At 35.4% G+C, this 23,550-nt stretch overlaps 3 protein-coding genes across 4 annotated transcripts; all 3 read left to right on the top strand.

Annotated features, from left to right (window-relative positions):
• LOC18609680 (probable thimet oligopeptidase) lies at positions 1,824–10,071 on the top strand. Its single transcript, XM_007044914.2, has 20 exons — positions 1,824–2,329; positions 2,452–2,573; positions 2,665–2,828; positions 3,046–3,136; positions 3,393–3,572; positions 4,099–4,179; positions 4,658–4,738; positions 5,524–5,616; positions 6,343–6,423; positions 6,504–6,666; positions 6,763–6,883; positions 6,972–7,044; positions 7,234–7,341; positions 7,499–7,596; positions 7,673–7,718; positions 8,056–8,152; positions 8,877–8,950; positions 9,045–9,149; positions 9,338–9,418; positions 9,683–10,071. Exons 1-20 carry the CDS (start codon positions 2,176–2,178, stop codon positions 9,791–9,793), a joined length of 2,124 nt encoding a protein of 707 aa, XP_007044976.2. The 5' UTR covers positions 1,824–2,175; the 3' UTR covers positions 9,794–10,071.
• Positions 11,096–16,210, top strand: LOC18609679 (serine/threonine protein phosphatase 2A 57 kDa regulatory subunit B' theta isoform). The gene is made up of 3 exons (XM_007044913.2): positions 11,096–11,424; positions 11,651–13,308; positions 15,602–16,210. Exons 2-3 carry the CDS (start codon positions 12,112–12,114, stop codon positions 15,959–15,961), a joined length of 1,557 nt encoding a protein of 518 aa, XP_007044975.2. The 5' UTR covers positions 11,096–11,424; positions 11,651–12,111; the 3' UTR covers positions 15,962–16,210.
• Positions 18,133–23,116, top strand: LOC18609677 (serine/threonine protein phosphatase 2A 57 kDa regulatory subunit B' theta isoform). 2 transcript variants are annotated; one of them, XR_001926775.1, is made up of 4 exons: positions 18,133–18,341; positions 18,521–20,252; positions 22,247–22,666; positions 22,770–23,116. XR_001926775.1 is itself a non-coding variant. In XM_018116180.1 (3 exons), exons 2-3 carry the CDS (start codon positions 19,035–19,037, stop codon positions 22,598–22,600), a joined length of 1,572 nt encoding a protein of 523 aa, XP_017971669.1. In that variant the 5' UTR covers positions 18,133–18,341; positions 18,521–19,034; the 3' UTR covers positions 22,601–23,116. The 2 variants fall into 2 exon arrangements, 1 of the variants encoding a protein (XP_017971669.1); XM_018116180.1 differs by having other exon boundaries at positions 22,247–23,116.

Below are 23,550 nucleotides of genomic sequence, written 5' to 3'. Positions count from 1 at the left end.
GAGGTTTTCAAACCTTAGTTAGAAAATTTTCTATTTTCAATATAAAAGTAGATTATTGTACATGCTTTATTAATGTAAAATTATTTTGTTGTAATTGCTCTCAAATTCTAATCGAATGTCATTTGGGGTTTTCAAATCCTAATTGCAAAGTTTTCTATTTTCAATGTAACAGTAAATTATTGTACATGCTTTATTAATGTAAAATTATTGTATTGTAATATAGTCAATGGCTAGCAAGATTTTGCACGACTTGATGGTTCATTGCAACAATAATTGGGTCACCATAGGGAATATTGATCTTAACAAGTATCTTTTCATTGAGTTGACAAATAACATTTTTAAAGGTATTATAAATGATTCTACTATTGGCATGGGAATGAGTATATGCACGGCTTACAAACGTCTAAGGAATTATTTGAGTTAGGAAGTGATGATGATGTGTTGAAACTGTTCGAAATGCATTAAGGTTTAAAGAAAATTCACTTGTACTTGGATCTTATACTTGTAATTCCTCTTCAAACAATGTTCAAGCCTGTAACAAGTAACTTTTCTGTTAATAATGTTAATAATGTTAATATGCCAAATATTTATATTGATGCTGTTGGAAATGGTAGTGGCAAAGGAAAAGGTAATGTAGTTGTTAGTAGTTCAACTACTAGTTTAGTGAGAGGGAATGTTGATGCAGTTAATGGTAGAGGCAAAGATAGAGTGAATGTTACGGCAGCTAATTGTAGAGGTAAAGGTAGAGGAATTGTTAATGTAACTAGTGCTACCATAGGTAGAGGCAATGTTGGTGTTGATGTTAGTAATTCATCTGTTGGTAGAGACAAAGGGATTGTTGGTGTTGATGCTAATAGTTCAATTAGTGGTAAAAGTAGAGGTAGAAGGAATATTGGTGTTGGTGTTAGTAGTTCAACTAGTAGTAGGGGTTGAAGGAATGTAGGGACAAATATAATGAGTGAAAATGATTCTAGTAGTGATTCAATGGATGATAATGAGGAAAAATGATTTGTTATGTTTAGTGAAGATGTTGATTGAATGTTTAAAATTGAGAGTGATAACCAACAAAGTCAGTCAGAAGGCAATGGTGTTAAGAATATAGAGATTGAGAATAGGGCACCTTATAGTGATGTTAATGGTTTTATCTAATCTTGAAAGTGGCGTTGAAAAGGGGAATCATGGAAGTTTTAATTTTGATAGAAAGGGTAGAGCAATTGATAGATCTATGGTAGGTATTCCTCGTACACTTGATGAGTTTGGAAAAGTGAGGCTTATAAAGAATATATTGTTTAACAAAATTGATCACTTTAGGGAAGTCCTAACTTATTATGAAATTCGAGAAAAAGAGATATTTAGAGTTAAAAAATGATAAGACTGGATATACAACATACTGTAAAGAAAATGATTGCAACTGGAAGACGGGGGAAGAGCATGCACTTGTCATGGGAAAAACCTAATAAGAAGAAATAAGGAATAAAAAGAGAAGGGAGAATCCTCACTATATCGAGCTCTACTCTTTTTAGTTTAAAATGAATTTTAATTAAAAAGTACCATGATGACCTATCATTTACTAGTTTTTAAATAAAAATAAAATCAAAGTCACGATATCAATATATATGTTATGCAGCTTAACCTTTACACCTTTTTTAAAAAGGTTATGGTACTAACATGTTACGTAAAGACTTTGGAGAGTAAGATCACCTAATGACTTTAAAAGTACTCATCAACGTCCGTCGGGCTTGGGGCCCAAAGTTTCAAGGTCCAGATTGGTATCCTATAGGGCCATTAGTGTTTTAAACCCCGTGCAATTCCAGAAATCAGACGGGAAGCCAAATCAGAGTAGGGCCATGATTTTCCTTTAGGGGCCGGCCTTTTCCCTGAAATGTAACGATCGAAAACGATAGCGCTACGGCTCAACCAAAACTGGCGTCCATTTTTTCAGCTCTTTTTCAAAACTTGAAGCAAAAATGTCCCCTCACTGCCCGGCTTCCTTTTCCATTTCAAGAAAAGTCAAAAATCCACTTTGTTCTCATTCATCAAATTAAATGAAATTTAACGTTTTTCCGCTCCGAATGACGGAAATTTCCCTCCCAATCTAAACTCCTCAAAATTGTCCTCTGGTTGGCTCCATAGAAGACATAATCAAACAGCAAAGAAGAAAAATCAAGAGGCAAAATGGAAAGCGAAGGAAACAGTGAGAAGAAAATGAGCAGCAAACCGAGGAAAGGAAGTAACATCGTATCACTCACCGGAGCTGCCGCTCTTCTCACTCTCGCTGTTAGCCTCGCTATCACCGCCATCAACAACCGAAGAAACTCCAAGAAAAAAGGTCACCCCTATTTTCTCTTCTTCAACGGATTTTTTACGGCCTTTTCTTTACTTGTTTGCTACTCGTTTAAATATGCTAATTCTAAATTACTTCGTTTCATTTTTATTTTTATTTAATTTTAGATCTTCCGGGATGTAATGTTCGAGTTAATTTGTCGGCGAGTGAGATTCTAAAGTTAGCTGACCGAATCATTGCAAAATCAAAGGAAGTTCATGATGCTGTTGCTTCAGTTCCGCTCGATAAGGTTTTTTCTTTTCAGTACCTTTTTTTGGCCTATTATGACATTTGAAATACGGAAATTCTTATCTGTTTATGTTGTTTTAAAAAATCCTCAGGTTACGTATAAGAATGTTATATTACCGCTGGCAGAATTGGAGGCACAGCAGTTTCCATTGGTGCAATCATGCGTGGTTCCAAAGTTGGTTTCTCCTTTCGATAAATTGCGTAAAGCAAGCGCTGAAGCCGAGAAGAAAATAGATGCCCAAGTCTCCTCATGCAGGTTTCATTCAATTTTGTTTATGACTTGTATTAGAATCAAGATACATTTACTTTGTAGTTACTTTCATTTAGTTGGTAACAATTTTTTGAATCTAAATTATTGATTGAACTATTGATTATGCCTTTGTAAGTGGTTGTAGATATGAAAGTTCTACTTTGCAATTTGTTTACTGAGCCTGTAATTGAATATTGTACTATATTTATGAGGTGCTGATTAGTAAGCGGGAAGATGTATACCGTGTTGCTAAAGCTTTCGCTGCAAAAGGGGAATGGATGGGTCCAGAAGCAAAACGCTATGTTCAGTGCTTGGTAAGGAAAATATTTACAATTTCTCATGGTTGTTATGTGTATTGTGACATCAGGTTCAATGTTTGTAGCTAATCCCCTGCTCAGAAGTGAAAATGGTAACTTTAGTTTTATAAGAAGGAATATCCTGATGAGGATATATAATTCAATGTTCTGTGCTTAGAAACACTAATGTTTTCAATGTTTTTGATCTTCTGAATATTTACTTTGTGGGTAAGTTGTTCAGTCCTATTATTGATTCCTTTCTGACCAGTGACAGATCAGAGACTTTGAACGGAATGGATTGAATCTTACAGCAACAAAAACAGAAGAAGTGCAACGCTTGAGAGCTCAAATTGATGAGCTAAGTTTGCAATATGTTCAGAATTTGAATGATGATACCACTTCTCTTTTGTTCCATGAGAATGAGCTAGCTGGATTATCAACAGAGTTCCTCAAGGTTCTATATATTCTTTATGTTCATTTACTCTCTTATGTTGTTGCTTCATTAGTTTATATGTGGAAATTCTGACTCTATATCTGTCTCCTTTGAACAAAAAATTCCAAATGTACATTGATTTTTGTATCTGATTTGTGCTTGTTTGCTGGTGATAAATTTTCCTATGGTGATAATTTAAAATGTACCCTATTCATATCTTGGCCATTGGGTGTAGTGGAATTCAAAGAACATATGCCTTTAAAATAAAGATTTCAAATATCAATCAATAGAAAATTGCATAATATGATTCATAGGTACTGCACCATAGAAGCCCAAAGAGCAAAGCTCTCCCATTTTTGAAACAGACCTATGTATAGTGCTGCTTACTTGCATGGATGTTCAAATTATGAACATATGTAAAGTTTTAATCCTGGAAATCCGCATCCCATCATGATGGACTTTTCTTTGAATGACTCAGCTATACATTGTTTAAAAATTTTAATATAAACTTTGTAATAAATTTTGTTTGGTTCTGCTTCTTTTGCAGACTTTAGAAAAAATGGAAAATGGGATGTTCAAAGTCACATTGAAAAGTCATCATGTTGCAGTGGTAATGGAGCTCTGCAAGGTATGATTATCCAAGTTGATTAATGTTGTACTGGCAATATTGTTGACAATGGCAGTATCCTTGCTGTTGGCAACCACTTTTGAACTAACTTATAAGATGAATTATGAGATTGTAAAACTTGTGATCAATTATGTATTTTGGAAGTGCAGAATGCTTAAGGAATCCTGATTTATTTTCTTATTACAGGTTTTAAAAGATATCTGATAATGCCGAAGTAGCATGACAATAAAATCCAGCAATTGTAAATTAAGTGCATGTTACCACCGCAATGGTGAATGTGTCAAATGCATTGCCTTATCATGTGCATGATTGTGACAGCTGCTCAACTAGGATAAATTTTGTTCTATATATTTGTCTTTGTTTTGGCTTTGGATTGGAAATCTAGTGCGGTTTTCTTTGATTTGTATTTTTGCGGTATTGCGTGAAATATGAGAATGACTATTGTGGAGTTTCCTATTTTCATTCTGAGCCTTTGCAGGTAGGAAGAACAAGAAGGACGGTAGCTATGGCATACGGAAAGAGATGTGCAAAAGTCAATCTTTCTGTCTTGGAAGATTTGGTAAATATTGCATTCCCCTGTTTTTTCTTTGAAAAATTGTTTACATAGGAAAGAGAAATCGGCACATAAAACATCCTCATTCTTAGGCTTGGAGTGAAATGATATTCCAAATTAAAACCAAGGGCTATGTTCACATAGCCTATATTCAACAATTTGGAAAGTGAATTGACTTTGTTGATCTGAAATTGTTAATACTTTTGTATAGGCATAAGTTACTAACCCTCCTTTTAACATGTCATTTATGCCCTCTAAAACCCACCCAACAAGGTAGGAGGGGGGGGCAGGGGCGGTTTTGCTGAACTTTTTCATTTGCTATAGTTATTATGTTCCATTCATAATACTTCTCTTGCTATTTATGCCATGATAGAGGGGAAACTGTCAGATCAACATATTCACGTGGGGGTTTTTGTAAATTAAGTTTTTATCAAGAGAAAATCATGTTGTTATGACATAAAAATTATAAAAATTAAAATGTTATGGCTTTTTTGGTGACAACTTCTTGGTTACTGATGTCTTGATAAACGGCTGTTTTAACTTATCAGCAACTTTAGGGTGTTCATATTATTGCAGTGTGTGTGACTTCACTAAATAAAAACTATCTTATAGACTGTAAAGAACTCTTTTATCTTTAGTTTCCATATCTGCAATGTTCTTAGTCATGTGGATCTATACACTGATTTTCAATTGAGCCTTGAGTTTGCATTGCTATCTATTTCCATTTCTTATTAAAGTGTGTTGGAGTATAAGAGAACCAATAAATTTTAACTTTTCTCTCTTCTGATAAGGTTCAAGTGCGTCATAAATTTGCTCGTTTACTTGGCTATTCAAACTACGCAGACTACGCATTGAATCTTAGAATGGCTAAGACGTCCTCGAAGGTTTGCATAGTATCTTTATTTTCTTGGGAATATTTGTATCTAATTTGCTGCATGAATGAAAAATCGTAATTTTCATGTCTTTCAGCTTTCACCTTCTTTTAATGGTTTTTTATTTATAAAAGGTATGCAGTCTTTTATGAATTAAAGTTACTGAAATATTACCACCTCTTTCCCTCTCCCATTCTCTTCTTTCTCCTTTTTCATGAACCGCAATGAACTTTTGTTGTTAGATTTCTTTTTTATTGACTAGGTTGACCCAGATGCAATTGCCTTGAGATTAATGAGAATTTGCTGGCTGCCTCTTAGCCTGTCATCTATCGTAAAGGATTTGTTGCTTTATGTGATAACTCCTGAAATTAAGATCTTAACAATTCATTTCCTGAGTGATATGAAATGAACTATGTACAACTTGCTCACTTACTTAAACAGAAATATTATGTTGTAGTGGCAGGTTTCTGCTAATTGTGAATGATCGCTACTTCCTTTCCTCTCTTTTGGATTTAAGTTTGGAAATTCAACAAGTTATCATGCATGAGTTGCCTCATTCTTGAGACATTAGAAACGTAGATAAGAATGAGTTCTGGGGTTGTGCTTTGTGGAACCTAGCAATTGTATAAAAACACCAATACAAAATGTATTTCAAAGATGCATCTAGTTTGTGTATTATTTCTCAATGCTTCATTAATGAATGTAATATTGTTCTTAGGACTTTGCAAATGTGGTCAGGTATTGGAATTCTTAGAGGACATTTCCTCCAGTTTATCAGACTTGGCCAATAAAGAGTTGGCTGTGTTGAAAGAGTTAAAGGTCAGAACATAATTTCCATTTTCTGAATCCTTTTTTTTTCTTTCAAATAGATGTTTTATTTGCTTTTGTTGTGTGATCAGAAGCAAGAGGAAGGAGAGCTTCCATTCGGAGTTGAAGATCTGTTGTACTATGTAAAGAAGGTTGAACAACAGGAATTTGATATGGACCTTGGAGCTCTCAAACAGTACTTTCCTGTCAATTTGGTTCTTTCTGGAATTTTCAAAATATTTCAAGATCTTTTTGGTAAGTCATAAAAACGTGCATATGAGTTATGCAGCCATGGTGAATGTTCATCTCTATGTGATGGCATGTATCATATGCTCTGTCCACTTCCTGCAGGTTTAAGGTTTGAGGAAATCGCAGATGCTGATGTCTGGAATGGCGATGTTCGAGTTTTTTCTGTTTTTGACTTGAGATCTGGTGAACTTTTTGGTTACTTCTACCTTGATGTGTTCACAAGGTTCACACATTACTTTGAGTTTACTTCTTTATTTGTTTTTGTATTCCTTGCTCTAGTTAGAAAGAAATGGGCTCTCATTGTGGAACAGGGAAGGGAAATATGGTCAGACTTGTGTGGTTGCTCTTCAAAATGGTTCAGTAGCATTCAGTGGTGCACGACAGGTAATTGACATGACATAATCATTGTGCTGCCAGTCTCTAAATGGCTAAACATATAAAATGTTTTCTTGCTGTCTTCTTTGAGCATCTAAGTAGAGTAAATTTGCTCAAATCTTACTGAGATATGCTATGTCCATTATCTTGAAAACCAGAGACTGATATTAGTTTTTTTTCCTTGCTTTTCTCTACCAGATTCCAGTGGCATTGCTGATTTCTCAACTTCAGAAGGACAGCAGTGGCATTCCGGGCTTGCTAAGGTTCTCTGAAGTGGTCAGTCTTTTCCATGAGTTTGGCCATGTGGTATGTTTAAATTATCTCCTTGGTTTTATCATTTATGATTTCTTTAATATATTGGCTAATAGTAAATGCTTTTGTGGTAAAATTTAAGTAGATTGTGTGTTATTTACTTTGATGTCATTGGTAGATAATATGGATTTCACTCTTTATGAGCATTTAGGTGCAACATCTATGCAATCGTGCATCATTTGCTAGATTTTCTGGGCTGCGCGTTGATCCTGACTTTGTGGAGATCCCTGCTCAAGTGCTAGAGAATTGGTAAATCATGGCTCTTACTATTTCTTATTCTTTTTGGACAGATGCAACTCCCCACTAATGGTTCTTTAACATGTAGGTGTTATGAGAGCTTTTCGTTGAAGTTGATATCTGGTTTCCATCAGGTGATACATCTTGACAAGTTCTGCATATACGTACTCAATATATGTATGTATGTGTCTGTGTGTGTCTTAGTGTTGACTTTTATTCATATATGCATAGGCTTGGACTTCTGGCTTGATTTTCTGTTTTGGGGTGTTTATGTGTGTGTGTGTGTATGTGCTTTTATAATCTATTTGGATTGTTTTTTTTTCTTTCTAAAGTGATTGAGAAAGGAAAAATTGTAGTGCTTCACAAAGACATGGTAGATGGTCCCTTTTTATTTAAAGGGTGGACCGTGTATTAAATATCTAAAAGGAAATTAAGTACTTGTGGTTATACATGTGACATTATCATTTGCAGGATATTACAAAGCCCATCAAGGATGAAATATGTAAATCGCTTAAACGATGGCGATATTCCTTTTCGGCACTTAAATTGAAGCAAGAAGTTCTTTATTGTAAGCCTCTTACTTTATCATCAATCAGTAAACTCCAATTTTATTGAATCTATTCGAGACCTTGATATTTGTACATTAAGAAAATCTGTTTTGATCTGTTAATCATTTCATTTTCTCCATTTCGATAAGATTTTGGAATTTGATCCCAATACGTGATGTATAGCCTTTTACTTTTACTTGAGTGAAGTCTAGCCTTTTGGAATGAGATCCCAATATGTGGACAGCTTTTTATCAGTTTCACCAGGATCCCCAAAATTCTATAATCCAATAAAACTTGTTGTTGAAAACTTAAAGAGGGGGCTGGGGGCATTCAATTTCAATGGGAAATTTGATATGACGTATGATCATAGGAGTTTTTGTTTTGTTCTTGGTAGCATGAGTAAAACGTCCAGCCATGTTGGGCAATGGTTCTCTGAATCTCCATGGCTCCTTGGTTCTCGAGTGCAGCCCACAGTTCGGCAAAATTACAAATGCTTTCTTCCTGTTGTTGCAACATATACAAGTTTGCTTTTTTTCCTGAATAAAAATGTGTATTGAGGTGCTTTTTGTTGATTTAAATATTATGAGTAAACTTGTGTTTCTATGGAGTCAATTCCTAGGAATTTGTTTTAGAAGAAAAATTGGCATTCTAATTTATCACATCCGCATAGATGATTGCTGTCTGCTGTAATACATATTATTTCCCTGTCTTCAGATAAGCTCTAAAGATGTTTTCAACTGTCAGGTCTTTTTGATCAAATTATACATTCTGCTGAGAATGTTGACATTGTTGAGTTATTCAAGCATCTTCATCCAAAGGTAAACAAATTTACCTGTTGTTGCTTCATTCTTCATGCATTGAGGAGGAGAATAATTAAATCTTGTTTTTTTTCCTCCTTTTCGGTATTTGTAGGTAATGTTGGGATTGCCAATGTTGGAAGGAACCAATCCAGCTTCATGCTTCCCACGTTGTGCAATTGGTTATGAAGCTGCTTGTTACAGCCGTATTTGGAGTGAGGTTTGATTCGTTCAGCCCTGTCTTTCTTGCCTGTTTTACTTTTGTCGTCTAGATTGTTATATAATGTTGTAGTTTTTAGCAATTTTGTGTGTAATGCAATATAACTGTTACTATTTTATTGTGGATGATCTATTTCTGTGTGATTGGTGCACCTTATGAAAATCATTTGTAATGCATCAAATGTATAGGTATTTGCAGCTGATATTTTTACATCGAAGTTTCGTGATGGTCTTTTGAATCAGTATGCCGGTATGCAGTTTAGGGATAAGGTAACAACTGTTAGTAAGCATTTTCTTCAATGCATTCTTTTATATGTTGCTATGCTGTTGACTGTCTTTGAAAATTTCCCTTTAAGATAGCTTTCTTAGTTTCCAAGCAGCTATCATAGAAATATTGAAAAATCTCTACCATTACTATCATGCATACTGCATATAACAATCAAAAGTTAGCATTCTCATACAGCATAGTGTAAGTATGCAAGTGTGCATCCGATAATAATACTACTAATGGTTATTACTTAAACTTCTTGGTAGGTATTGGCACCAGGGGGAGCGAAGGATCCAGTTGAAATTCTGTCTGACTTTCTTGGAAGAGAACCATCAGTTCAGACATTTATCGACAACAAAATTGAATATAGTTTGTAACACTAAAAGTTTTGGTAATTATCTTCTTCACCTTTTCGTATTGCACTGCAAGATAAGAGTTCACATAGCATCTTGTTGCATTGTAGCCTCTTGCCGTATATTCTCAGTATTACTTGTGTTTGTATAGAATAAGATTTTGAAGATACATACACCCTTGTTTTTAGAATGATGGTTGCTAAGGAGTTGATCGTTTGAGTCCGTGATATGTATTAACTTATACACTGATGAACAATAATTCGAATTTAGTAAACTTGTAAAGTAAGTAAGCTGGATTTAGACATCCAAGCGTCAGTGCTGAAATGTGGTGTGGGGTTGTAGGATAGAGGGGGGTTTGAGAGGGAACAGTATTTTCTTTGGGCTATAGAAACTTGTTATTACGACCTCTGAGTGGCCATTTGCCGTAGTTTATTAGAGAAGAAAAGGTTCAACAATGATGGCCGATGGGGCATTTTTTGAGAACGGAAGTTGGGAGAGTGTTAGTAAAATTGAACTTGGATTTTGGTTGAAGTGTCCCATGGAATTGATAAATTGTAGGATCGTGGGCCATCGAATTAGGTTTTTGATGGATGGTAATCAATGTGTTCTCCACCAATTCCCTTAAGGCTTAATTTGTCTTCCACCATTTATTATTTTATCATTATTTTCTTCATTTTTTGAAGTTTTTTAATTACCAGTTCAATTTATTTCATACTTTTTGCTCGGCTTTGCATCGTGCATTCCTATGGTTATGGGTCCTCAATCAAAGGACATTCCATTGCAAATTCCTGTGGTTTAAACGTCTTCTCCGCCTCATAAAAGGAGAAATCATCTTTTACTGTTGTTAAATTGAAAAGAATTAATTACGCACACTACATTTCACGTAGTCAGGATGATGATTCAAATTCTTTGATAAAAAATTATTATACGTCGTTTTTGTTTGTATCGATGATGATTCACAATTTTGAACGATTCAAATATTTTGATATGAAAATAATTATGCATCATTTTTAGATCGCTTGTAATTTTAAAAAAGTAATTTTTTTGAGTAATTTAAAATCTTAAAAAATTGATTTTCAAGAAAGAAACTCTTCTTACCAACATACAAATTGATTCGATACGGCAAAGACACCAGCTGTAGAGAACAAGTAATAATATGGTGTCACAATTTTTTTAAAAACAATAATTGTTGTACGGAAAGAATGTAGTAAAATCTTTATCAGAATAAAAGCATAAAACAATTAGTAATATCGCTTATCAAAAGAAATATAATAAAATAATTACAATAATTTCTAATATAATATCGCTTGCTTTCTAAACCCGTTTCAAGAAATATGATACTACTGCTACAATAATTACTAATAAAAAGAATAAATACAAGAAAAAAAATAACAAGAGAAAATATGTGTCTCGAACGACGTCGTTAGTGGTCACCGGGTTGTTGGATTTTCTGGTTACTGTTGTCGATTTGACTTTTGACTGCTAAGGAAGAAGACCCAGAAAAGAGTAGAAAAATTGAACCATAAAAGGATTGACAAGTTATCGAGGAAGAATAACTGAAATCACGAGAAATTAATAAAGAAAAAAAAATAATCATAGTCAACAAAGAACAACGAGCAAACCAAGATGGAACGTTTTTGAAAATTCTTGTCTCTGTAAGTAGTTGCAGCAGCCTCCTCTTCTTAGTTTTTGTTTATCAATTTTTAACTCTGCATTTTCTTGCATGTGTGTTTTTTTCTTTCTTTACTTAATGAAGAGAGAAGAAAAGAAAACTTTCTTAATTTCTTAGAGTGCCTTGATTGTTTTAATTCATCTTATAAATAAATTTGAAATCTGGAATGTGTTGAAATTTACTTAATTTCTTCTTTTTCTTTTCTTTAGTGGAAGAACAGAGAAGCTGGTGCTGATCTTTTGTTCTGAGTGAGTTTGTACTTCTGGGTTTTGCTTTTTATGCCTGAAGGTTTGAATTTTTGCAATTGGGTGCTGTTGTAGAGAAAGGGACTGGGCTGATTTTAAGACAAGGGGCTTGAAGCTGAAGAAGGGTTTCTGTTTTGGATGGTTGAGACTAGAAAAATCTGGAATTTTAAACTAGTTCTTTTGCTTTAGCAGTTTAGGTCTGGTTTTAACCTATGGTAGGGATTTTGGGTCCTCTTTGGGCACAAGATATTTGGTTTTGGTAGCAAGTTATTTTGAGGTAAGCCTTTTGATTTCGGCTTTTCTCTGTAGATGACATAGAATGTGGGTTTTGTTATTTGATGGATACTGATTAGTGATAACATTTTGACGAGTTCCAAGTAATTTGTGGGAATCAGCATTGTGGTATTAGGGGGGAGGTGTGAGTCATGCTCAAACAGATTCTAAGTAAGCTTCCCCGGAAGTTGTCCAAGACAGCTGATAGTCGTGAGCATGGTGGAAACCATGCTACTTATTTTAGTGTTTCTGGTGGCTCAAGGAGCAGTGATTTAGGGACTGGCAAGTCAGGAAATTTGAGTGTTTCACCTTTTCCAGCACCTAATTCTACGGAAGATGTTGGATGGAAAGGTGCAAATTTAAAGCCCAGTGGGAACCATTTGTTCTCTTTTTATGAAGCATTGCCTGCTTTCAAGGATGTTCCAGCTTCAGAGAAGCAGAACTTATTCATAAAAAAGCTTAACTTGTGTTCTGTTGTATTTGATTTTACTGACCCCACAAAGAACCTCAAAGAAAAGGAGATTAAGCGGCAGACGCTGTTAGAGCTTGTGGAGTATGTGACTTCTGCAAATGGGAAATTCTTGGATGCTGTTTTGCAAGAAATTGTTAAAATGATATCTGCAAACTTGTTTAGGAGCCTTACTCCTCAACCACGTGAGAATAAAGTTGCAGATGGCCTTGATTTGGAAGAGGAGGAACCTTCAATGGATCCTGCTTGGCCACACTTGCAAATTGTACATGAGTTTCTTTTGAGGTTTGTAGCCTCACCTGAGACTGATGCAAAATTGGCCAAAAGATATGTTGATCAATCCTTCATCATCAATTTGCTTGACTTATTTGATTCTGAAGATCCTAGAGAAAGGGAATATTTGAAAACAATTCTTCATCGCATCTATGGCAAATTCATGGTGCATCGACCATTCATTAGGAAAGCTTTAAACAACATTTTTTTCCGTTTTATTTTTGAGACTGAGAAACATAATGGGATTGCTGAACTTCTAGAAATTTTGGGCAGTATTATTAATGGCTTTGCACTGCCACTTAAAGAAGAGCATAAAGTGTTCCTTGTTCGGGCGCTAATTCCCTTGCATAAACCAAAATGCTTAGCAATGTATCATCAGCAGTTATCCTACTGCATTTCGCAGTTTGTGGAGAAAGATGGCAAGCTTGCTGATACTGTTATTAGGGGGTTATTAAAATATTGGCCCATCACAAATAGTTCAAAGGAAGTCATGTTCCTAAATGAGTTGGAGGAAGTTTTAGAGGCGACTCAGCCACCAGAATTCCAGCGATGCATGGTGCCCTTATTTCGCCGAATTGCTCATTGTTTGAACAGTTTGCACTTTCAGGTGAGAAGTTTTTGATAGTTTGTTCTGCTGTGCTTTTAGTTTCTTACTCTGTATAGATGCAAAAGACATTTTCTAAACATCTTTCAATTTGACATGGATGATGTTTATAAATCTGTTTAATTCATATGTTGGCAACCTTATTGTTGTTTACTTAATAATAAATGCATCATATTGCCAGAATGTGGATTCGGTTTGTAAGCATTTTTGTGGCATTTGTTAGACCTTTTTTCTTATTGTTTTATCCTTGCTGCCAAGGATAAGTAAAGTAAATGTTAAAGGATAATATGCAGATAAAATCTGGTATCTACATGATTGGTTGTGTGATTGGTCCAATTGGTGGTTTGAATTTGTCTAATGATGTTAGAACAGCTAAAGTTGACTATTTATGATAGAGTTATAGGTCACAAATGAAGCTTTATTTAGTATACAATCCCTTTTGCACATGTAGTGCTATACTCATTGGTGTCAGGTTTGTATTGTGGGAATATACTGTTTAGACATAGAACCTGATTGCAGACTCATAAATGGTTTGAGTGATTGCTAGAAATTTGGGATCAGTTAAAGGCCCTGTGAATTTTATTATCAATTGTATTTTCATGAGGTTCAACTGATGAAATTAACAAATAAGTGTCGTGGTATTAACAGGAATGTTAGTGTGGCTCAGATTCTAAATTGTTGCTCATCACTATTATGAATTTTGTGGATTTTAAAATGGTTTTGAAAGCAAAATCTTGTGGCTAATTGGAATAATTTTTATATCTGCATTTTCTGTTTTTGAGTGCTTTAGTGTTCAATGGTAATATTAGCAAGTTGAAATAGCTCATTAAGGTCAAATATCTATAAGTAAAACACCTTTTTCTTTGGTTGATCAAAAATCATTTTGTAGTTAGGCATAATTGTTGGTCCTACTCTTATTTTAATGTTTATTGCTGCAATAAGGTGAGGGTGCAGTGTTAGAGCTACTGCATATCTTACTATGGTTATTTACATGGCATCTTTTCTTTCTTCCTTTTTTTTTTTTAACTCATCTCATTTGTTGTTCATGGCTTTTGACCATAGGAAGTTTTTATGTTTCCCATCCCTCCTTAAGCTGAGCTTTGTTAAATATAAAATTCGATTGATGCTGATTTTTGCTTTTCTTTTAACTGATATTATGGATAATGCAATCTGGAATGTACTAGCATATCCATATTATATCACCTGCTATTGGTATTTCCCCTATATGGCTGTATTCAAGGCTTTGACCGACTTTATTTTATACATTTTGACATCCAGAATTTTGTTTGCTATGAAACGTTTTGAAATCTTGGAAATTTCTACTCTTCTTTAAACTTGAAACAAGTTTCATCATCAAAGTGCATTTGGTATAATTGAATCCCACAAATGAAAGGAAGAAGGACATTGTTTTGAGACGTCTGAAAATGGAGACTGAGACATTCAATTTTTTAATTGTTGGAGAGAGTTGGCTTTTATGGCTTTACCCTCTAAATTGTTGTTATTTGACTTTGTTAACATTCTATTAGCTACATGCATCATCTTTCCTGTAAGAATCCTCTACAGACCTAAAGTCACTAGGTGCTGAATTCCTCATTTTTCTTACTAATTATTTTGTTGAAGTGTTAAGATTGCGTACAAGACAAACTCTCATGTATATTTGAAGATGCAACATATGCTGATTGAACTTGTGCTTTTGTATGACGAATATAGGTGGCATACTGTTAAAGTAGTTGCTGCTATTATGTATAATAAATGGGTACAGTTAGCTGAAATATACTATGTGATGGTTTTGAAACAAACTCACAAACACCAAAAAAAATTTCTTGCTAATTGCAAACTCTATGGCCATACACATGTTCTATTCACATTGAATGGAATGGATGTAAGAAACTATGATTGAATCTTTGGAAATGATGCCAGAAAATTCTGGATTCTACTATTCTGTTAAGTCATATCATATATTTTAAACATAATTTCAGCTGTAAAAGTCTGTGAAACTAAGTAGGATAAAACCCTTATAGAATGATGCCAGTGAAGTCTGAAGTTCTGTTATGATAGCAGACATTAAGTACACTTTCAGCTGGAAATATTTTGTGAAATAAGTATGGTCCTTACGACACAGTATGATTTTATCATTTCATTTCTGATTTCTTTTTATTTTGGGATGATATTGGCTTTCCAGAGGATAGGTTCTATCCATTGTGGTTTTTTATGGAACTGATGATGTTTTCCTTGATCCCTGAATGTCATTACACAAATGTTGATTTTTCTTTTCTTTGTTTTTTGCTTTTCTCAGGTTGCTGAGCGAGCCTTGTTTTTGTGGAACAATGATCACATTGAGAACTTAATTATTCAAAACCGCAAGGTTATACTGCCCATTATTTTCCCTGCATTGGACAAAAACGCTAGAAATCACTGGAACCAGGCTGTACATAGCTTGACTTTAAATGTACGCAAAATCTTCTATGATCTTGATCCAGAGCTGTACAATGAATGCTTGCTAAAGTTTCAGGAGGACGAATCAAAGGAAGATGAGATTGAAGTGAGACGTGAAGCTAGATGGAAGCGCTTGGAAGAACTTGCTGAAAAGAAAGCTTCTGGTAGTGAAGCAGTGCTTGTTTCCCATAAAGCAAACGCTAATGGCTCATCTGGTTAGAGATGGAGAGAGATTTGTTGGTACTTAATGAGTCTCAAGATTTTCTATAGGGATGGAAGTGACAACCTTGTCTGGGTGGTGAAATATTGTCAGTTTCTTGCCTTCTACACAAAAGGAATCCGAGATTGCTGTATGGTAGGTTCCAGCTTATTAGTGATGCCTAATAAACATTTTTGTTAAATTAATCTATTTATTCTTGAACTTGTCCTATTCATATACTTCTTCTTGGTTAGCATCAAATTACATATCCATGAACACTCATTCAATGGTGAAAGGAGGAAAATCGGAAAGAAGTCGCAGTGCTAGTGTCCGTTGTTGCCCTTCTTCTCAACTTCCATATCCACATGTACTAAACAACAATTTGATAAATTTAACAAAAAGGGGAAAAAATTTCTGGTTTAATGCTGCTTAAAAGTGTATGTAACACTTTGCCTAGGAGTGTGCTTGTGCTTGGTTAATGATGTGATACAAAAGCAGCGTTATATCTCACTGACCAGTAAGAAAAGAGGGGTTAAAAAGGATTATTAACTAAATTACTTAGGTCTTAAATTGATTACTTAATCCTACTTGTATTTGTACAATGTTGTTTGTTTGGCTTCGCCTGACCATTCGACAAGAGACAGGTTTATGCTCAAGCGAAATGCAAACTGCTCCATTATGCTTATTGCATCATTTTGGACATCATTAGACACCAGCAACTGCTGCTGCTGCTGCTATTCCACAATAAAAGGTTAGCGATCATTGCCAATCATCAAAGCACCCACCTCCCATCTTTGATAAGCTTTCCGTCATTGTCAGGGAATTGAGATAAGCAAGCAGGGCCTTTTGTGGCTCTTTGCAGGGTGTTGTATGGACAGAAGAAAGGTCGTAATAAGAGTTTTTTGATTCCTGATCAGCCTGGTAGCGTCAGACATACACCAAATTGCCCCGTGGCCCCCCTGCCTCTCTCCAAGTCGCCATTGGGTTCAAGTGACATGAACATGGCTTGGATTTGGCATTTGGGCTCCGCTCCGAGTAGGTACACTCCCACCGGCAGTCCAGCAACTTTTACGAGTGCGTGGGGTGAACGCTCCAATTGCTGTTGCTGACAACCACCGCGTCAACCCCACCACGAGGGGAAAATCTCTGCCCCATGACCACTGCCAGGGCCCTATTCATATGCCTTTATTATTGTTTGCTTAATTAGTCTTTTTGACAGAAGAGAATGCCATTAAAAATCTCTTCAAAAGGATATGTTAGTATCTAAACGATTCAAATTTACGAAGTTCGGGTGTCTTTAATTCTAATGTAAATTGAGGGAAAAGGCCACAAGTTTTGGTTGATTAAGGGTTATGAGTTTGTCAACATTTTTCCTTTTGGGTATTTTAGGGCATACTTTCTACTCCTAGTGGACTTGAATTAATTAGATATTAGATGACAGCATGACACCCTTTTTCAAGTAGGTCGGTGACAAAAATAATTCAAAGTTGTTTGAGGTTTTTCAATTTGCAAAATTTATTGGGTTTTTTAGGAGGCTAAGTACTTGTCTTTTATTGACTTTCTAATAATAATAATAGTAATGATAAAGTTAACCATATTCAGACTTGGATTGTTCTCCAACTCTTAAGCAAGAGAATATATGCCATTTAAAAAATTTTGTTCGCTTCAGTTAAGAAAGCAGATTGTTTAACTTATCCTCTAAAAAACACATGAAGTCAAATGATTCTCCTAAATTGATAAGCTTGTTAGAATTTCTTTTCCCATGTCAGTTTGGTTTGTTCATTAAACAGGTACTGGAATTACAATCTATCAAAATTAACTCTTCCAAGAACCAAAGCAACCCTTTTTTCCATTTTAGATATGGAATATGTTGAACCAATGGAAAAAAAAAAAAAAACAGACGGAAAGTTGTGAATTGGTCATGGGCCAATGCTTAAAACAGTGTGGTACTGGTACAGTTGTTGAAGGTAAGAGAATTGGAGAAAGCATATACCCAAATAAAAACATTCTACATAACATCATCTCATAAATTAGATTATCAAAGATTATGAAACAAAACCTTTGTTTATTTGCTTTTTTATTTTGTTATTATCCAAATTATTAGTACCTGAGAGAATATAGAAAAGAGAGAGAGAGAGAAACAGACTTCTTTTCTTTTTGTCAAACTTTTTATTTTTATTTTAATTTATATATTTTTTAAATATTCTCTGATGTTCCATTTACGCGCAGTGAAGTAAGGTTCTTGTATCAAAGGGCTACCTTTTGGTCACTTTGTTCTCTTTCTCTTTGTCTCCCCTCGGGCCAAAGTAAGTTCAGAAGGAAAAAAGAAAGTTAAAAAAGGGAAAGTCCAAAGCCTGTTTCTTTCTTTTGTTCAACTTCTCTATCGAGTTATTAGCTTTCTGTAAGTGTCAAAGGCTCTCTCCTCTTCTGGGTTTTCTTTTATCTTCTATTTTGTTTTTGCTTTTTATTGTTGTTGTTCTGTAATAATCTGTTTTAGTTGATCACTTTTGTAGTTTTTTCTTTCTTTGCTTCATAGTATCTTTGGTTTTTGCTAATTTGGTGTTTTTTGATCAAACCCAGATCCTGTCATCATTTGACCCAACTGACTTTGGCTGGTGATTTTACAGAGAAGAGGTAGCAGGGAACCACATAGAAACCAGGAGCTTCTTTTTATTTTTTTGGTATATTTTTAATGCTTAAAGTTTGCAGTTGGGCTTCCAGTTTAAGTGTTTCTTTTTCTTTAATTTCAGCCGAATTTAAGTCAAAAGGTGTTGTTTTTTGTTTTAGAATTGTATAGAGCAAAGAAAGTTGTCAAATTTTAGTATAGGATGATTGGCAAAAGCAAGAGTTTTTGCTTTGACAGATGCTTTTTGGGGTTGTCAAATTTTTATCCGGATAGGAATTTCTACATCTGGGATAGTTTATAGGTTGGGTCCATTTGTTTCTTGGCTTGTAATGAATTTTATGTGTATTGGTTGTCTTCCATTACTGTGAAGTTGAGGTTCCCTTCTTTTAATGGACTGGGTTCTGCTCTAAAGGAAATTGAGCACAGTTGGGTTCATTGTGGATTTTGTTATTTCGTTTGTTTTGAGATATGATCAAGCAGATACTAGGCAGGCTTCCTCGAAAGCCATCAAAGTCATCTGAGAGTCGTGAATTTGGGGGTTCGTCTGCTCCTTCTTTGAGTAATTCCTCTAACTTAAGAGGCAGTGATATTGTGGGTAATCATAGGCTGATGATCGACAGTGCACCTCTTTCTGGACCTAATTCTACTTCTAGTTTAGGATACAGCCCTAGAAGTAAACTCACCCAAGCTGTGAATCAAAAACTGAATGGGAATTCATTGACTGCTCCATTTGAAGCATTACCTGGATTTAAGGATGTTCCTAGCTCCGAGAAGCAAAACTTGTTTCTTAGAAAGCTAAGTTTGTGTTGTATTGTGTTTGATTTCACTGACCCAATGAAGAACTTGAAAGAAAAAGACATCAAGCGGCAGACGTTACTTGAACTTGTGGATTATGTTAGTTCTGCGAATGGCAAATTTGCTGAAACTGTTATGCAAGAAGCTGTAAAGATGATGTCTATCAACTTGTTTAGATCCCTTACTCCACAGCCTCGTGAAAATAAGGTGGTAGAAGCCTTTGATATGGAAGAGGAAGAGCCATTGATGGACCCTGCATGGCCTCACTTGCAAATTGTTTATGAATTCCTTCTGAGGTTTGTGGCATCTCCTGAGACAGATGCCAAGTTGGCTAAGAGGTATATCGATCATTCTTTTGTTTTCAAATTATTGGATCTCTTTGATTCTGAAGATCCTAGGGAGAGGGAGTATCTAAAAACAATTCTGCATCGTATCTATGGCAAGTTTATGGTGCATCGTCCCTTTATCAGGAAAGCTATTAACAACATCTTCTTCCATTTTATTTTTGAAACGGAGAAGCATAATGGGATTGCTGAGCTTTTAGAGGTTTTGGGAAGTATAATCAATGGGTTTGCTCTGCCACTTAAAGAAGAACACAAATTGTTCCTTGTTCGGGCACTAATACCACTTCACAAGCCAAAATGCTTGCCACTGTATCATCAGCAGCTATCATACTGCATCACTCAATTTGTTGAGAAAGACTGCAAACTAGCTGATACTGTTGTAAGGGGATTATTGAAGTACTGGCCAATTACTAATAGTTCAAAGGAAGTCATGTTCCTTGGTGAACTGGAAGAAATTTTGGAAGCTACTCAGCCTGCTGAATTTCAAAGATGTATGGTACCTTTGTTCCGCCAAATTGCACGTTGCTTGAGCAGTTCACACTTTCAGGTATAAGCCATTAACTTTTCAAATTTCTCTTCATTCCTTGTTGTGTGAAATGCCCTTGCCAAATGTTTCATCTGTCCAGTTGTTTATCTCATGGTTCTCTACTGCTAAATTCACGCGAATCCTGAAAATTGCTCATTTACTTCTTCAAAAAAATTAAATGGAGAGAAAGAGTCTTTCCTCTCTCTCTCTCTCTCTCATTTTTATTTATGTTTGGAAGAAGGTTCCACTTTGTTCATCTTTCAGTCAAAACGATGATGGTTTGCTGTTTTATTTTGATTGTAATTTGCATCAAACATCCACTCACAATCTCCCATATTAGTTGATTAAGAGGATGGGCTATATGTTAGCGAATTAGATCTCATTAATTTCTCAATGATCTTTCTCTGCTGCTCTCTATTGTACAGAAGTCTATGTTTTTGAGCTTATGAGAACTGAAGCCATTCTGATTGAGCTTTATCTAGTCTGATATGGATGAAGTTGTAAATAGAGTAAACTAAAGTTTTCTGTTTCTTGTACCTAAGCCCGAGGAGATTTTTGCTGCTGAGAAAGTCTAAATTACTTGATATATAATTCTTGTTGGTAGCAGTCATAATGGTGTTCTGATGGGTGATTTGACACTGGAATTCAAATATTAAGGTTCTAATTTCTGGTACTTTATGATAGCCAGCTCCTTATTGGCATAATTGTGTAAGATATGTGTTGAGAATTGGCAACTGATGATGGTGAGAAACTCTGCCAATAATCTTATATTGGCTTGAAGATGGAAAATGGTTGATGTCCTGGTTGTGCATCAATAGTTGATACATCTATGAACCTATATTTTGCTGTGTTCCAAACTTTTACAGGTTTGAGGCAACATTAAATTTTTTTTTCCTAGTGGTCCTTTTTGTTCTACAATTTAAATTTCCTATGTAGCTATCTCTGTTAAGGACACTTGTGAATCTTACTAGAGATTCTTACTATAGATTAGGTGGACAAAAGTAGAGGTATGATGGCATTGTTTTCAGATTTTGCATTGGGTGGGCAATCCTTTAGTTGGGATGATGGTTGAAGAACTTTGGTGTTTTGGAATAACAAGGCTGATATACTGGCAACTGAGATGGTAGCAGCATAGTAATCATGATGAATTTGGTGGTGTCTAGGTGCTAATGCAGCTGTGGTAGTGGATGTGTTGGGTAGTTGATAGTCTGCAGTTACTGCAGTGTGGTGGTTGTTCTGGTTGTTGTAGTTGGCTCTTGAATGCTGGTGGTATCATGGCAGTGAATTGTGGGATCATGGCAGTGAATGTGGTCTTGGTGACTTCTGGTGTTGATATTGCTTAAATAGTCATTGAGTATATTCATAAATTAAATACAGGTCAACTTTCATGTTTTGGCTCATTATTGCCACCCAGGTTTTAGTTCATGAGGTGAAGATTGCTGTTACTCTGGCAGGAAGGATCCGTATTGTGTGCCTGAAGTTTGTTAATACTAACGTTAAGAGGTTTAACGAGTTAGTGGGTTGTTTCTAAAACTTAGGCCGCATAATTCTTTAAGGTATTTTGGAGTTGGCTGACCAAGCTGTATGCATGTGTTTAGGTTATACATGATGTAGCACTTTAGCACTTACTAAAATGAATAATAATGTGGTGTGTTTCTTTGTTCTAGTGTTCAGTTGTGTGCATTGCTAAGATGTCCATTGACTCCAGTTCTTAAATTGTGGTGCTACCATGTAACAGCAATCATTTCAATGCATGTGGATTTCCATAAGCACTTATTCCATTTTACAAGTCATAGGTGCTGTATGACAATTTAATGTCGAAACATTGTGGTTTCCTTCATACACAGGAATTTTGTTCGTAAGGTTTTGTATAAAATTCAAGTTTCCAGTATGAGATTTGAATCTTTCAGTTGTGACATATCTTAATAGGATCTTATTTTGCCTCTGCTGAAATATTTGGCTACACATGCTGTGGTTTTCCTGAATTTACAGACCTCTGATGCTTGCTTTTACAGGTAGCGGAGAGGGCTTTGTACTTGTGGAGTAATGATCACATTGAGAACTTAATTAGACAAAACCGCAGAGTTATACTGCCCATCATATTCCCTGCCTTGGAGAAAAATGGGCACAACCACTGGAATCAAGTGGTCCAGAGCTTAACGCATAATGTTCGCAAGATTTTTTCTGATATTGATCCTGAACTATTTGAGGAGTGCTTGAACAAGTTTCGGGAAGATGAAGAAAAACTGGGAGAGATAAAAACAAAACATGAAGCCACCTGGAAGCGTTTAGAAGATATTGCTGTATCAAACACTGCTAATGGTGAAGCAGGTCTTGTTCCTCATATTGTAGCCTCCCGAATATCATGAGCACCAATGTGGAGTGACCGATGCTCTTGTCAACTGTTAATCTTTTACTGGTCCTGTGGGCACAAGGTGGTAAAATGCTTAGAGAAGTTGAATCTTACGAGTTGTCATGTTTTTGCTCCCAAAATCGTGAGTTGATTGTATCCTGATGGTTAAGAACATCATTTTGCAGCAATGAAGTCCCACATTTGTGGCACTCATATGAAGCAAATAGAAGTTAGCAGCTGCTGTGTACCTTTAGGATGGAGGGGATGTACCTAGTATTTTTGCTCTTCTTATAGTTGATGTTTTAGAGAATCATACGGAGGATCTATAGTCACAGGTAATTTGTGCTGTTCATCTTGATTTCAAATTGTTCCTCACTTGTGCACTTGCTGAACCACTTGATCTCCTTTCTTGCATGTATGTATTATCTGCTTCCCTTTTGTTCTTGCAACTGAAAAACTTTTGTTGGTGTCTCTGTTAATACAAATATTGATTAATTTGGATGGGTTTAATGGGGATTAAATGTTATTTTTATCCCTTGTAATTCTTTCTCTTTCTCTCATGTGACTAGCATAAATATTTCTGCAGTAGAATGGCATATTTGTTTAATTCTTGTAATACCAGCCTACAACAGTCAGCTGCATATCAAACCTCTGGTTGATATCTTTTTGCGTATAGAATCAAACATTGATTTCCTGAAAATTTGAATATCATTCCCGCGTTCAAGAAGATATCAAAAGCTAAAGCCTAAAGCATTATATGCCTCCTAAGAATTCCAAAACTAAAACATCAATGCATATTTTCAAAGCTTAGAGATGGATTTGAATATAAGGTGTTTATTATTGCCGATGAACATGACTATAATGATGGCAACTTGGATGTTACTTCAGGCTGAGTTTCCCCTGCTTTCCCATCTATGCAATCCCTCGTTTTGGCAATTTCTTCAGTCAACCGGACAGACTTTGTGC

Source organism: Theobroma cacao, chromosome 2, assembly GCF_000208745.1.
Source record: "Theobroma cacao cultivar B97-61/B2 chromosome 2, Criollo_cocoa_genome_V2, whole genome shotgun sequence".
Classification (NCBI taxonomy): domain Eukaryota; kingdom Viridiplantae; phylum Streptophyta; class Magnoliopsida; order Malvales; family Malvaceae; genus Theobroma; species Theobroma cacao.
The sequence above is the reverse complement of the archived record's forward strand: the minus strand, read 5'-3'. Positions and strand labels throughout refer to the sequence as shown.

Coding starts and splice junctions, on each gene's coding strand:
- LOC18609680 (XM_007044914.2), top strand. CDS start 2,176: ATGGAAAGCGAAGGAAACAGTGAGAAGAAAATGAGCAGCAAACCGAGG. Junction 4,180..4,657: donor TGGTAATGGAGCTCTGCAAG/GTATGATTATCC, acceptor GAGCCTTTGCAG/GTAGGAAGAACAAGAAGGAC. Junction 7,045..7,233: donor CATTCAGTGGTGCACGACAG/GTAATTGACATG, acceptor TTTCTCTACCAG/ATTCCAGTGGCATTGCTGAT.
- LOC18609679 (XM_007044913.2), top strand. CDS start 12,112: ATGCTCAAACAGATTCTAAGTAAGCTTCCCCGGAAGTTGTCCAAGACA. Junction 13,309..15,601: donor TGAACAGTTTGCACTTTCAG/GTGAGAAGTTTT, acceptor TGCTTTTCTCAG/GTTGCTGAGCGAGCCTTGTT.
- LOC18609677 (XM_018116180.1), top strand. CDS start 19,035: ATGATCAAGCAGATACTAGGCAGGCTTCCTCGAAAGCCATCAAAGTCA. Junction 20,253..22,246: donor TGAGCAGTTCACACTTTCAG/GTATAAGCCATT, acceptor TTGCTTTTACAG/GTAGCGGAGAGGGCTTTGTA.